The 16112-nt window shown below is 41.5% G+C and overlaps 1 protein-coding gene across 5 annotated transcripts in view; it reads right to left on the bottom strand.

Annotated features, from left to right (window-relative positions):
- Window positions 1-340: 340 nt before the first annotated feature.
- LOC102225665 (abl interactor 1-like) overlaps window positions 341-16112 on the bottom strand; it is a 29873-nt gene continuing 14101 nt past the window's right edge. Inside the window, exons 3-11 of one of the 5 annotated variants that reach the window (XM_023335117.1) lie at window positions 13894-14070; window positions 11898-11912; window positions 11651-11754; window positions 10837-10977; window positions 9216-9320; window positions 7902-7930; window positions 6259-6393; window positions 4316-4501; window positions 341-3382 (exon numbers count right to left, since the gene is read on the bottom strand). In XM_023335117.1, the coding sequence (XP_023190885.1) occupies window positions 3207-3382; window positions 4316-4501; window positions 6259-6393; window positions 7902-7930; window positions 9216-9320; window positions 10837-10977; window positions 11651-11754; window positions 11898-11912; window positions 13894-14070 (1068 nt within the window). In that variant the 3' untranslated portion in view covers window positions 341-3206. Of the gene's footprint in view, window positions 3383-4315; window positions 4502-6258; window positions 6394-7901; window positions 7931-8880; window positions 9097-9215; window positions 9321-10836; window positions 10978-11650; window positions 11755-11897; window positions 11913-13893; window positions 14071-16112 lie in introns of all 5 variants that reach the window. The other 4 variants (XM_023335112.1, XM_023335114.1, XM_023335113.1 and 1 more) reach the window with 4 other exon arrangements.

Genomic DNA, 16112 nt, shown 5'->3' with positions numbered 1-16112 from the left:
GCTGCCTTTGCTGAAACTACAAACACGTTTATGTGAAGCGTAATCAGCAGCAAGTTATTCATATCAGAAGAAATGTACTTTGCTACAACGTAATACAAAAAAGTAAGTTTTTTTTTTATTGTTATTATTTTCAGGTAAAAAGAACCGAACTTAATGCTACCTTCAACCAACCACAGAAAAAAAGTGCAAATTTATACTTTTCTGTCTTTTTCTGACCCCAGAGTGTCAATACACGTCACAATAAACATCCATATGACGCCAAGGAAAATATGACCGATTTTGAAAAATCTGGAATTTTACTTCCATTTCATTTTGGGGGAAAAAAAAAACTACTTTAAAATTTGTTTCAATGAGTTGTTTATTACAAAAAGACTGTACATAAATTTCAATGAGCACATTCTATGTACAAACTGAGAGGAGGACAAACAGATTCTATTCCCATGAACATTTAAGTTACACGTTTTTTTTCCTTCTTCTTATTCTTGATTCCACGTTTGAGCATATGAAAACACGTTGGAGAAACGGTGTCCATGTCTCGTTGTGCGCTGGCATTAGGGGGCGAGTAAACATTTTCTTCCCGCCAGTGGCCAGTTCATGATTTCCAAATAACAAAAAGGGTATAAATAAAACCTTCACATACAAACTGCGAACAAACGCTTCTCTGCTGTTTCTCACGTACAAAAAAAGAAAAAAACAAGTCAAATGCAAAGTTAAAAATGCATCATGTAGAAAAAAGTTGTCTTCTCAATTAAAAAAAAAACCCACAAACGGCCTCATGATGTCAAATACAATCCAGACAGAGACGCACTGGAGAATCATAGTCTATAAATGACACACGATCATGCAGAGAGGCTGAACGAATACTGCTCACATCAGGACATTCTCTGTTAAAGTAAAAATGATAAAAAGCCATCACTTCAAAGTACAAACGAGTGTGTGATCAATAGGCTTCTGAGATATGTAGGAGTTTTACTTCCACCAACAATCATTTTGTAGGAGCAGGGTTTTCTTTTTAGAGAGGAAACTACCAACAGCCCTCATTCTTTAGACCGTAAAGGTGTAGTTCACATATTGTTGGAAGTGCGGTTCCTTTACCTGCAGCAGAGAGATGTCAGAGTGTAGAGAGAGTTTGTAGAAGAGTGAGAGTGGTAGGAAGCTAACAGCTAGTCAGTTACACCACCTCTCCTCCGTTTTATCGTATTTCGTCCATTTAAAACAACGGAAACTGAAAAATGTTTATATCTGTGGTGTACACGGCTACATAAGTGGATATTTATTGTCAACATTTCACAGGATACCATTTCCTGCTGCTATTTTCTCAGGCATACAGTATCTGTTTTACTACATTAAACTCTGCTGACTGAGTTATGGTTATTTACATGTGAACCCTAACCCTATGTCATATCCTCTACTGTAGCATTGTATTTGAAGGGCAGTGGGTGGCTCTTGATCTGGGCACTTGCACAGGGCGACATTAGAAAAGGGAGGCACTGAAGTATCAGATGAAAAGACCAAACATGTCGGTCATTTAAGCACTTTCTGTTACTTTCACGCAAGTGCAGTCAATGGGTAGTTAGCGCCCGCTTCTGTTGAATAGGAAGCAACAAAAATAAGGAGCCTACAACATTTGTTTTCTATGGGACTGCGCTGCATCCATCACACCCCAGGTTTTCTGATCATTTCAAGCATTTTAATTGGCTGGGAGACAGCAGCAGAAGATTAGCTGAAACAATGACTGACTAGCTGAGGTCTTAACTTTTCCGCAAACTCACTGGAATATTTCCTGTCTCTACCGCAGGTAAGGGAACTACTACTCAAAATTTTAATAGAATGTTAGCTTAGCAAAGCTAACATATCCCTTTAAACATATTTTCTCAGCAGTAGCTAGAGATGTTTAGCACATAATCTTGGACCAAAGATCAGGAGTGACTAACAGCGCGCTACTGCTGGTTTGCCTACATTCACATTACAGATATGATTGAAGGAATTTACAATCAAAAAGCGAGCGACGTTGGAAAATAAGAGACACGCCTCTGCGTCCTTCGTTACAATTCTCCGTTAAGCAGTGTCGTACTTGAGGTTGTTCGGGTCGGTGAGCACCAACTGGAAAGCGCCGCACCAGCAAATGTTCGCAGAATAAACGAGTTCTCCCGAGGCGTCCTTCGTCGCTCCCTTCTTGACAGCGACTGGCGCGCCGCAATCAAACGCGAGACGGAAAATCAAAGTCGCTACAGTCGTTGATAACTATCAGTGCAGCTACGACACAAAGGAAAACAACATGAACAGACGCAACAGTGAGTCCTGAAGCCGAATGCAGCGGCGACGACCGAATCAGAACGGAAGAGACACAATCCCTCCGCCAAAACGGAAATGGCGCCGTGGCTGTTGAGGACAAAAAATGGAACATTCAAGTAAAAATGAGCTAAACTGAAAAAGAAACCCAACCTTGGCACCGCTCACCTCCACTGACGAAGCACACCGACAAAATGTACTGAACTGGCAGTTGGTCGCGTTACACGTTATATACACGTTAGAGTACAGAAAGAAACTCCACCAGACTGAAGAAGGAAATTGTCTCTTTTTTTGTTTTCGCCTATTGATGCATTCTGTACAACCTTCCTTTGTAATTCGACACAGAGCGTTGTAAATACACACACCTTCACACTCCCGCTCGTAAACGTTTTCGTGATTTCGACAGGGTGGAACATTCAGTCGTGTCCTAACTAAACGCACTTGTTGGCGTTGTAGTTGTCCGTTTGAAGCGGAGGGAAGAGTCGCTCTGGTGGTCCGCAGTGCAAATAATCAGGTAGCAGTTTGAAGCTAAAGGAGCCTCGTCTCAGTTTTCAGACTGAATCTACTGTATATTTCACAGTAGTTTGAAATGACAAACGTATGGTTACGGGTAAATTCTAGTGAGGCTCCCTTTTTGTATTTCCAGTGTAAATTAGCAGACCGCAGCCTGTCAAATATTAAACTCCTTCCCCGTTTTTGTGCAACATTCGTATTTTAGTAGACTAAATAAATGCAAGCACAACTCGCGCGGATCTAAATAAAATCCTTTAAAAGAAAAAGAGTCACCATGGCACTTTACTCAAAATGGGAGTTTCGTTTCTCGTCACATGGCTGTACATATGTAGATCTATATTTAGAAAAAACTGAGCTCCATCATTCGTGGAGGTTTTTCTTCGCTTTTTGGGTTATTTTCTTTAGTCAGCGTAATGCATGATTGATTCGACGTAATTTCCTGGGAAGAGTCCGGTGACGCCGTTGCAGACGCCTTCGAACCATCCGTCGTCATTCTTTTTGATTATGTAGATGATGGCGCCTTCCATGAAAGACAGCTCGTCCTCCTTGTCCTTCGTGTAGTCGTAAATGGCCACAACTGGGTCAGAAGAAACATAAGATGCTGTCTGTTTAGTGAATATAAAGGACTGGGTGAGTACAAATTTTCCATGTCAAAATTCAAGACCTTTCCATGTTCAACATCAGCCCACTTTTTAACAAGAATTACAAATGTTTACTATGCACTTATATAGCAGATAATTCATTATGCTAACTAGATCATTCATTATGCTAGCTTGACTTTGACAACCTTACCATGTAGATGTACTGCAGAATTCAGTTAACAAAAAGAAGTTGACCCACATGCTTATTCTCTGACAGATCATCAGCAGAACAGGCATTTAAATTAGCTAGTTAGCCAGAGCTAGTGTTATATTAATAATTGCAAAATAAGCACAAGGCCTGAAACCATAAAACTGTAGCGGACAGAATGCTTTGTTTTTTGTTGTTGCTTTTTTTTGTGGGGGAAATATTTGCGTGTTTATTGGTGTAGAAGATTTAGGCACATTTAGGCTAGTGGAGGTGTTGTCAGTCGGTTGCCAGGACAACTGGTATGCATGTGGAGTAAAGCTGATTCAGAGCAGAAGAAAAAAATGTAGTGGTTTTGAATTGTTTCTCAACAATTTTTCAGCATTTCTTTCACTTAGCTGTAATTTCTGAAAGTTCAATAAAAGACAAAAACTAGACTAATTGCCTCGTTCGTTTGTTGATTGTCAAGATATTCATAACAGTCTTCATATAGGATGAATTAATTCGTAAAGTATTTCACAAACTACGGCTCCTAAAGCGGGAGTTATGTAAAGTGAAATTAATTATGCAATAGAAAAAAGAAATTTGCTTAGTCCTTTTTGCATCTTGACACAGTTGACGTAAACCAAACTGAACTGAGCTCTGTATGTACATAAATGACACTCTATCCTTTCCAGTCTGTGTAGGGACTCTGAATAATATTACCTTCCCCACTGGCACTGACCTTTCTCTAAGAATGCCTTGGGGGCCCAGTGGGGGTCTCCATCAGCGTAGGGATCGCTGTAGTGAACGACGGCAGCTTCCTCTTCCTCGTAGTCCACAGGCGGAGGAGGTGGAGGGGGAGCAGGCTCCTCAAACACACCTATGTCCTCTGGGGGAGGTGGAGGAGGCGGAGCTGGACTGTCTGTTACTGGAACACAAGAAAATGTAGAAAACAATTAGTTTTTTGGTCCAATTTGATCTAAATATGCTGAGTAAAAGTCGTCACAAACCTTTCTTTTTAATTTAAGAACGCAGCAAAGAAATGTTGAAATACTCTGACCAGTAGAGGGCAGTGAAGGATCCTGACTAAAAATATGTTTGTCTGGCATCACATCTGTTTTCACATGATGCGTTTTTATAAACAATGTCTTGCTCATGTACTAAAGCAACTCTTTGGTTCCAACCTCCCTTTTCTCATTGGTCGACCAATTGACTCCAGCGATGTTTTAAGTTCACAATTAAACGACCCCGGACAGCAGTTTTGTTACCTGCAGTAAAAACTCCGGATTTAGTCAGACTTTAAGTATATTTCTGGCAAAGGTTTCTGTAATAAAACAGTTTTAAGGATGATACGCGGAGCGATAGTAGTGCCTGTTTGAAATGTCCCACCCTTTGAAGATCCCTCTCCGGGGAAGCTCCCTTGTTAAAATACGTGATTCTAACTTACGGCCTGCTATTATCTATTCTTGCAAATACGGTAAGCTTATTTTATTTAATGTATTGTGAGCTTTAGGCACAGAGCAACAAAAAATCGCATCTAATTGCAATGTGTTTAGAAACCATGTACACTTTCATCCCATTGAGCGCTGGTGACCTTACCGTGAACAAAACTGCTTTAATGTTCCAAGTGAGCGAAATATGACGGCCATTTTTTCTTGTCATTTATCCACTCACCTACATGCAATGATACGTTTGGCTCTTTAAGACGTTTCTCCTCCACTGATGTCAATTTGGTGGCATGACTTATTTTATCTCGCTGTGATAAACAGTTGTATTATGCCAACAACATGCTGGATAATGTTAAAACAGCAAGGTAAATGCAGGTAGCCATGGCAACCCATGCAGTATCTGCAGTCAAGTTGCGTATTTACAAACAAATAATCCCTCTATGCATCTGCAGGTATGAACCCAAGTAGGTTTAATATGTCATCCAGCCAATCAGTCCTTGTTGCTGTCAAAGTAATCGACTGTAACCTCATAATCTTCTAATAATTCTAGGATTTGTTTCTTATTTAAAAAAATAATTCCTAAAATCTTACAACTCACATAATTTTGGCCTAGAAGTTTTAAATGAAGTTTTATACAATATTTTCAAAACACACATTCACACATTCATAGACGTGTAAATATGTGTGATGTGGGACATATTTGGATGAGACAGTTCGGGGTAGGATTTCATAAGCTTCGTCTTCTTTCCTCTCCTTTGTCAAACTGGGTGTGGAAATTTTATTGTCTTATGTTTGATTGTTATTGTAATATATATTTTGTTTTCTTCTTCAGTATTTAATTTTCCTCTGACATTTTACTTGATAAAAATAAAGATTTAATTTAATTTAAAAAATCTTTGGGGCCACCCCTAAAAGCTGGTGCCCTGGGCTACCGCCCCTGTAAGGCTTTTCCAAATTTCCAGATTAAATGTCTGCAGATGTTTCCTGCACTCTAAGCAGGCAGACACAGACAGGTGGAGAACTCAGGACAAGCCATCACGTCACATTTTCCACCTTTTGGTGGACAGACATTCGAGGATCCGGGCTGATTCATCACCATGGCAACCCCCCAGACATCAGAGAGGGTCCTCCGCCAGCAACCTTGCTAGGCCGCGCGAGTAAAAGCTAGCCCTTCTGAAGCCGGATGTGTGTAAGCGTGTGTGTCCTCACAAGCAGCTGGGTGTGATGCTGTACTTACTGCTCTCCTGCATTCTGGCCACGAAGCCGGTCAGGGGGATCTGCGGGGTCAGCTGGACCATGGGGGGAGGAGGCGGAGGATTCACAGACACTGAAGCAGCGACGCCCAGGCGAGAAAGCAGAGGAAGCGACAGAGACACGGAGAGAGACAGGGAATGGAGGTGGACAGGGAGAGTGATGGAGACGTGAAACAGGACATGACAAGAGCATGAAAGTCAGCGTGGTAAGAAAGACTACCAAAAAAATAAATAAATAAATAAAATAGCCAGAGATGGCAAAAATGCACAGGACGAAATGCATTTCGGTTTTCCGGTCTAGAGTGGAATTTCTTCTAATCTCAGTTTGAGGACATGCCTCATCAGCATCTGTTTTTTTTATTAAAAAATAAACTGTACACTGCAGAAAGCTTCAGACACAGTAAAAAGAAAGCAAAGAGCTGCGGAGACCCAAACACATGGCAGCGGCGCGAGCTCACCAGCTGATTAATCGTCAGAGTCAAATATTCTGACGATTAATCGGATAAAATAAAACAATTTTCCACCTCCTGCAGATTTTTCATTGCAAATAAACAGATAATTGAATTTCTTCTTTAAATAGCAAACAAACATGTTATTGCCTAAATGCAACAACATATTGATCATTTTGTTTCAAAGAATGCATCGGCATCTAAAAAAACTACTACTAACATCAACATGTGAAAAATCAATCCAGAATACAGCTGAGCTGTTGATTATTTTGGGATTAACAGATTAATAATTGGAGAGCAAAAAGATATTTAAGATAAGATATTTTTGTGCAGAATTTGAATGAGGTGAAAGTAAAACTGGGGCACCTGAACATAGTTAGAAAGTTTATATATATATACATATATATATATTTTAAGTGCAAAATGTAGATATTGTTGCATAGGTCTGGTTGAATTATTGCTCTCGTTGAGTCTGCATTCTGCAGTTAACGATTAATCAATTAATTGACGATCATTTCAATAAAATATTCATTGTGGTCAATCCGATTAATCGCTTCAGCCCTACTGAAAAGCATTCAGAAAGCCACAGCATTTATAAGTAATCCAGGTCATTTAAAGAATATATATCGTATCATGCCTGTATAAGAAAGCAGTTTAACCCCCACCGTCTCAAAAAATAAAAATAAAAAAGAGAGAAAGAGATAAGCAGACAGGCAAACAGCCGTCCCCACTCAAAGATGATGTCACACGCAGACACATGCCAGCTCTGACTCATAAATCACATGTAATGGAAGGGCGTCTGCAGTCTCGCTGCGCTCCAAAGCCTTATTGCTGTCCGTCTGCGGCTCAAACGTGTCAGCTGCTTCCTGTAATCGCCACCGACCGCCGCAGATCCAGGAGTCACTTTGAGTCCGGTTACGCTACACCGGCACAGAGGCTGCCTCGTCCTTCTGCGTTTTCTGCCAAGAAAGATGGTCGTCCTCGGAGGCAGGAGCCATTAGAGGAGAATGGGGAGAATAAATCCAACTCCCTGGATAAGAAGGAATGGGTTTCCCCCGTTGTCTGGCGGCCATTTGTGTTTCAGACCCACTTTGTCTAAAGAGTAGTAAGTTTCCTCCAGCTGGTTTAAAGGTTTGTCACGTAAAGTGGTAAGAAGCAATGATGAAACGAATCAGAACGGAAACCGGATGGTTTCGGCATCCTAGGCCTGAGTTAGCACGACTCATCATCTGCAGCGTCTTGCATAAGTATTATAAAGCCTAGAGAGCTTTGTATTTTTGTATTAGGTTGACACAGAGTAGCACATATTTATGAGATGGAAGGAAAATGATACACTGCTTAAAAAACATTTTAAATAAAAAAAATTGCACTGTCTTTAATTCAGTCGGTCTGGAACAATACTTAAGAGACCAAGCCTCAGCTAGAGATACAGTCAGAAGGTTTTTTCTTAAGTTTAGGGGGGGAAAACAGCTACAGACATAAAGAACATTTTGGAAAAAAGTCAGATAGTTTTTTGAGATATCTCTCTGCTAATTTTGCACTTGTAAAAGTATAAGGGTAACAACAGATATTTATTGTTTTTAATCTGTTATTCAACTGTCAGATTGGTCCAAGGTGTTATTCTACCCAGGAACCCCTGGTAATTTATAGAACTCCTTTAGAAATGAGGACCTTGTGCTACAACGTTCTGCTACATGTTTAGCATGTTTAGCATTCAGGTGCTATTATAGGCTTTATTAGCTTTGCTAATAAGCCAACTTTGCTAAGCACAACTTCAACATAACAATAGTCTTTTCCACCGTCCCATTAGATTGTTTTTGAAGAAAAAAGAAAAAATGAAAGCAAAGCCTTGAGACTTTTGTATGTTAAAAACAAAAAGAAAAGAAAAAAAGATTATTTGCGTTAAAGTATTTAACACATTAAAATCGGTTATTAATTCATTGGAGTTACTTAAAGTCCGGGCCCTAATTATTATTTTTGCATTTATTCCAATTCAATGACATAAAATCCCAGACAAAAATGTGGCTGTGATGTGACAAACTAAATCTCCTCAACCATTTTCATCCCAGTCAACAACAACGTAAAAAAATCTCTGATTTTACAGTTGAAATGCAAGAAAGAATACCAAAGTGTTTCCCTCCTAAAGTCCTGACCTACCTGCGTTCTGTTGGAACGCCGGGCCCCCGTTGACGTGAGGCTGCTGGGAGGAGACGGAGGGCGCGCGGCGGTAGGTCCCTGTGGCTGACACCATGGAGGCCGAGGAAGTGGTGGAAGAGTTGTGACGGGAGATCTGGCGAGAGATAGTGCCGAACTGGGACATGGGGATGGGACCCAAGCCGGGGCCCTGCGGCACCGACGCTGCGGAGGTCGCCACTGCGGGACGGGAAAAGGGCGGTAACCAGGATTAAAACGGTGAAACGATCGGCTGCTGTATTCCATGTGAATTCTCCATTTGATGGAGGACAAACGAAGTGAGCTGCAGCTGCCGGCACCCACCTTGCCCCATGCTGGGAGGGGACGGAGTGGGAACGGCAAGGGGGACCCCGACCCCGCTGCCGCCGCTGTTCTCCCGGCCGCCGCTGCCCCCGCTGCTGCCGCTGCAGACACAGCAGAAGAAGCTTCAGGAAGGCCCTAATTACACAACCGGGTCTGGCAGGCCGTCATTACTCCGGCGTGTGTCATTCTGTCGCAACACTTATTCATTCCATCGCCATAGTAGCAGGTTCACATGCGGTATGCAAAAAGTGTTTCACAGTTGCGTTTTGCAGCTCGACAGTGGACCAACAACAGTCTGCCGTTGCATCTGGGTGTGTGTTCGTTTAGCCCACACACCTTTACCGCTCTCAGACCGGCCATTTAAAATGTTTTCAGAACCGCAAATGTCACAAGACATTGTGAAAAAGGACAACTTATAATTTAGTTTGTCTTTTAATAACCAACATTTTATCCCCCCTTTTTCTTCTTTAAAAGTGAGAAAAACATGACATTTAGCAAAAAGAGAATCTTTTTTCTTTCTGTGGGATGGAAAATGATGTAAATTACACATATATATTTCAAAAACAGATGTAAATACATATAACTGGCATCAAACCTTTTGAAAAACCAGTCCACCTCCTCGCCTGTGATGGTGCTGCATCAAGAACTACTGAAGGAAATGACATAAAAACCCCAGAAGAAGACATAAGTGCAACTTCCATCCATCCATCCATCCATCCATCCATCCATCCATCCACCCTTGTGCTCGTGTCTATCTCCAGCTAACTTTACGGGCGAGAGGCGGGGTCACCCTGGACAGGTCGCCAGTCTGTCACAACACAGAGACAGACAGGACCAACAACCACGCACACACACTCACACTCACACCTAGGGAGAATTTAGAGAGACCAATTAATCTGACAGTCATGTTTTTGGACTGTGGGAGGAAGCAGGAGTACCCGGAGAGAACCCACGCATGCAAAGGGAGACATGCAAACTCCATGCAGAAAGACCCCGGCTGGGAATCGAACCCAGGACCTTCTTGCTGCAAGACAACAGTGCTACCAACTGCGCCATTGTGCAGCCTTCCTTCTTCATAAAATGTAAACAAATGGAGTGGTGTTTAACTTTAGTGGTTGTGGGATTTTTTTTTTTTTTTTTTTGGGTGAAAAACCACAAGCCATTTTTCCCGCTAATGCTAGGCTCACACGTTTGTTTTGGTTGTATTTACCCAAGATGCCCTGTGCTACGGTTTGCCTCCTGCTTTTGGAGCGGTCTCTGGTCAGCTTGGGATTCACATATGCATTCGAACTGCACCAGAGTTCACTTCAACCACACCCAGACAGACGTTTTCAGGCAGGCTAGAGTTCGCTTTTTTTGATTTGCATCAGAGTTTGATTGCGCCTTCACACCTCAACAAATGATCCAGACTTTCTAGGCAAACGAACTGGCGTTCGATTAAAGAGGACTGGTATGGTGTGAATGAGTCCTCAGTGTCATTCTCTGTAAGAATTTAATACTAACATTGCAGGGAAAAAAACTAGTAAAAACCTGAATGTCTTAATATATTTATGTTTAAGTCTCCAGAGTTGCATGTTGCAGACCCCTGATTTAGACAGAGGGTCTCATGTTTGCTACCTGTGTGTCCTGGGTCTCTGGTTGAGCGAGGCCGTGCGTGCGGGGCTGTGCTGGTTCCCCAGTCGGGCCGGGCTCGTCATGTAGTCGTTAGGCACCACCGGAGGCTTCACGGGCTCCAGGGTTTTGTAGGGGGTGTTACGCCTGGATTCAGACCAGCAAGGCGAAAGAGAGAGAGAGAGCAGATTTCAACCTCAGTATGTAGAGAAAGAAAAATGTTCACAATCGAAACAAAAAAGGGGTTAAAACCTTCATAAAAAGCTCAAAGAGTAATCAGATTTACTATTAGAAGAGTTATTGGAAAATAATATTTCTACAGGGTGTCTGTGCATCCTTAAAAATCTTAAAAATTCTTAAATTAACGTTTCTAAAATTAAGGCCTTAAAATGGCTTAAATTCATGAAAGAAAACATAAGTTTGCCTAAGATACATTAATCACAGGTCTTGCACTAATGGGACTTTTCTTTCAGGCTAACGTCTGAGTCCAGACGCAGACATTATCACTCACTGCACTGTCTCAAGGCGGTAGAAGCTGCCAGCTACCAGCTTTTAATGCTTGCTAGCTAGCTGGCTAGCACTTTTTACGTAAGCGTAAATTTATTGCAGTAAATTGACTATGTTCATCTTCACCAACCCACACGATGCTCCACGCAATCTGTGCGGGAAAAAGGTTTGCACTAAGGGGTTAAGAGAGCCACTGTCAACAGCCACAAAGAGACCCCAAATATTTCAGTTTTGGTCCTCTGGAAAAGTAAGTCTGAGTTGGTGAAACCTGCAGACACTTTGTTGTATTTAGCATTATGCTGTAGCTTCCTACCCGAGCGTTCCCCGGCCAGCCATAGGGGGACTCGGGGGTTTCTGTGAAGGCGGGTTGGTCCTGGACAGGGTTCCTCCTCGTCCTGCTGCATTGTTCCCGTGTTGCTAGAGAAGCAAAGAGGAGTTAAGTCTAGAGCTCATTCATAGCTCTACTGATTTAAATAGGGTTGAAAATTAGTTGTCATGAAAACTCTAATTTCTATTCTATTCAACACAGAGGAGAAGAAAGAGACCAAGTCAACTCTTACCTTGGCTTTAAGCCACTGAGTGCAGGCAGAGAGGAGACAAACAAGTTATTATTAAGCTTGGTTAACAACACTGTTTCTTAGAAAGGAGTGAAAGGAAAAAGAACGGAAATGAAAAACATCCATTCTCAGTCTCCCTATGTGTTCACATACTAACCAGACTATGTTGCGTTTCCAACCGTTTTACTCTTTAACTTGTCTTTCCTATCACTATTACTGGTGTATATAAAAAAAACTTGTAGCAGATAAACAAATGAAGCTTAGCACAAGTAAAGCCCGGTGTCCTGCCAGGCTTATAATACTCTGGGAAAACACAGCCTGTTTTTTTACTCTTAAAAAATTGGCATATGTTAATTTCGTAGCCCATTTGTTCTCTACATACTGTTTGACTGACGTGGCCTGCTGATGTCTCGAGCGTTGCTATTGAACAAGATCCATGAGAGACTGTGAGGTCATAAATAACAGCAGACAGTCCGGGTTATGGGAAGGCTGTAACCTGTTAGAAAATCTGTCGCTGTGGTAACTCTCAGAAATGTCCACTAAGGTTATTGTGGCGAAGAAGAGAAGAGCTCAGTCAACACGCTACGTGTGAATGTCTCTGAATACCCAGCTCTCTTTTTTGGCTGATGAAGGGGAAATTAAAGAAGAGGTAGAAGGACGACGATAATGCCTCAGGAGCTCGAGTGAATCCGCCACAGCTTAAACAAAACATGTCGAAGGGATGGAGCGCTAATAAGCTGCACAGTAGATTTCTGTGTGGCAGCGACGAGTTTCATTGCTTCTGAACTATTTGCAGATGTGTATGGAAGAAAGGGCTTGGTAGGGCCTGGAATGCAATTTGTATTTCTGTCCACATGGATCTATTTAAATGCATATCCACACACACACATAGCTGGAAGGAGGAGAGAGACAGAGAGAGTTTTAAAAGAAGAAGAAGACAAATAGGAAGCTAAAACCAAGAAATAAATCCTAATAAATTCCAAACGTAGTTGAATTAAATGCTTTAAATCTTTGATTTCTTTTTTTTTTTTTTTTTTTGAGCTCCAACAACCTCCGGCTCTGCTGATCTGCACTGATTTCTACAGAGATCCATCATCTCTTGTGTCCATGAATGATGCCTGATTTGCATAGCCAGCCATGCCAGATCTGCCTCAGTGTGAGCCAGCTCTCACAGGAGGAGACAGTGGCTTTTGAATTTGAATCAGCGGATGTTTGAAAATCGGCAGACAGCCGCTATCTCAACAGAGACAGACCCAAGAGGGAGGGGAGGAGGGGAAGAAAAAACGACGCACAGGCCGAATCACACATTACGCACATGACCGGTTACACACACACACACACACACACACACGAGCACGCACAAAACGCACGGGAGAGAGTGGGGAGAGGAGAGGATGGATCATGGGGAGAAATATAAAAAAAACTCCCAAAATGAAACGGAAGAAGGCTGAGAGATTTCTTTTTTTCTACGATTCAACAGTGGATGTGGATGTGTGAATAACACTTGGCAAAGATGTCTCCGTCCTTCCTCACACACATACACCCACCCACACCAAACAACGTTCAGCTTCAGACAGTACCGGACCCCCCCCAAAAAAAGAGGTTTGGTTAGTGAATCTGTTTTCAGCCACAGTCAGCAACCTGCTCAGCATCGACTGGTAAAGGGCGACACGCAGAGTTCCCACACATTTTAATGTCAGAACTCCAGACTCTTCCAGAATCACATTTCTGGGTTTCTCTGATATTGATTAGACATTTTTAAAGGAGCGGTATTATGTAAAATCCACTCTTTTCCAGCTTTATATCTTGTTATAATGTTATTCTCTCATCGGAAACATATTCAGAGTGTTGCTTTGATTCTTTCATGTATCTTTGAAAAAAAATCTTTTAATCTCCCGTGGCAACCAATCTGGAGTACCTTCACTGATTTATCACCTCAGTGAACCTCTGGTTCTGTCTGCCTTCGTCTGAAGTTTAACTGTTTAACGTCTTCTCTTACTTTGACGCCGTGTCCCACGTCGTCCAGCAGCGTGTAGTCGATGGGTTTCCGGATGTATCGCACGGGCCGCTCCATGTTCGCCGGGGCGATGATCTTGTGGGTGCGAGAGGTGTTCTTGTTTGTGGTCAAGATGCCGATTTCTCGACGCGCCACCTTCTCCTTGTGGATGTCCACCGTCTGAAAAAGAGAGACGGAGGATGAAGCCCCCGTGATGGGACGCAGCACATTTAGCCATCTGACATATTAAACTTTAACACTCTTTCCTTTGCAGATGTGCACAAAAGTTAGTTGATATTCTGCTAATGTTGAAAAAACACAATTTAGCAATTGCTGCGTTTGTGTTAAATAAGAAATGCAACTAAAATCACATGTGAACACGTTTGTACGTTTGTTTACATAAGTAAAAAAAAAAAAAGCCACACCATTCTCCTTCTACTTCCTGTCGTCTTCTTTGTCATTTTCGCCAGTAGTAATATCACGTGACTCGTGTGATGCAAAAAAGGTGTCTCCGTTGCAGTTTTGCAAAACCCACTAATTTCTACATGTTTGAGAAACAATTTCCAGGTCGGGAATCGAATCTGCGACAGCCGCGTCCAGGACTAAGGCCTCCATATGTGGGTTGCGCTTCACCCCTGTGCCACCACTGTACCCCCTCATTGTGCTTATTTTATTTTTTTTTAATCCTTTTTTGTTTTTCCATTATCCATCTTATGATGTTTTATAAAGAAATGCTGTATAATATTGCTAAAAACTCATTAAAGCTATTGCATTTTCATTTTAAGGGATTATATTACAGCTCTTTACACCTCATGTCAAGATCGTTAAAAACAAAACAAAGGAAGTCTTCGGAACTTGTCTTTTTTTTAACCACAGTAAAAATAAAAAAACTAAAAGAGCAAACAACCAACTAATAAACTGGAGATTCATTTTGTTCTTCCCATGCAATTTTCACAAAGATCCCCTTTGGCCCTTCACACAAGGACTAATTGAAAATACCAATGACCTACTTCTCCTCTAAGGCTTAAGTCATTATCACTCACAGCAGTCTCCTGTATGAACTGGCCCTCAATCTATGAATGATAGATGAAACTGGAACGGATGAGTGATGCTCAGAGGCAGAGGGGCGGGGCTAAGGAGAGCAGGAGGAAAAACGAGTGGAGCTGAAGCAGGCTAATGAACGAACCGCTGGTAAAAACTAAGAGGTCCCCGTTCTCTGGCCTTGATGAAATCTTAAAAATTTTATCAATATCTCGGATGAATTACAATAAATGGCGTACTATCTTTTTTGTAATAAGACTAAGTCAAGATGTAGAGGCAGGTTATGGAACAACAAAGAGCATCCTTCCTGTTTTAGAAGACTAGGAGGAATAAAAAGGTCCTTTTTATTCCTCCTATTTTCTCTCTCTCTCGTTCTACCTAAAACTGGATGGAAAGGTTATCCAATTTTTGTTCACAGACACTTCATAATTAATTTCATTTGTTGTTTGAGTTGTGTTGTTGATGTGTTTTCCGGTTCAGTGTTAAATATCTGTTAGAATTTAAATTTTACTGATTTTTGAGAACGTGTTCTCGCACTGTTATGCCACTACCTTTATACTGCTTAAAAACTGTCTCTAAACAAAATTATTGTTTATCGCAAAAACTTTCGGGACAATTTATCATTCAGCAAAATTAGTTATTGTGGCAGGCCTAAATCTGAGCATATGTGCAAAATCATTACACAGAGTGATTAATCCATTGAAATACTGAATCAAGTGACGGATTTAGCTTTTCATACAATTGTTCACATAATGACATTTACTGTTGCATTTATCCAACTGGTAAGGACTGAATGCTTCTTTATTGAGTACAGATATATAAATATTTTTATTAAAAGATAGTTGTTATGATTGTAGCAGGTAATAAATGTTTTGAAATAACCATGTACTACCTAGTAGGTAGGAATGAGTGGATGTTTTTGCTAGGTGTTGTCAAGTGCCTTTGCCTGATCTTGGAGTCTCTGACTGGCTGAATGCGAGTTAAATATAGAGAACCAGCTGAGCCCTTTTTTAGGAGAGGAAACCAACGTTGCACACCCAGCTTCAGCTGGGAAGTAAGAGAAAAGAGCCGCCCATTTCCTGCCAGCGACAGGCGAGCTGAGGTGAAGATTAGATAAAGTGAGAAAAACCAAGAAGAAGAACAGAAAGGGATAAGGCAAACAGAGGATTCTGACATTATGT

This window comes from Xiphophorus maculatus, chromosome 6, assembly GCF_002775205.1.
Source record: "Xiphophorus maculatus strain JP 163 A chromosome 6, X_maculatus-5.0-male, whole genome shotgun sequence".
Classification (NCBI taxonomy): domain Eukaryota; kingdom Metazoa; phylum Chordata; class Actinopteri; order Cyprinodontiformes; family Poeciliidae; genus Xiphophorus; species Xiphophorus maculatus.
The sequence above is the reverse complement of the archived record's forward strand: the minus strand, read 5'-3'. Positions and strand labels throughout refer to the sequence as shown.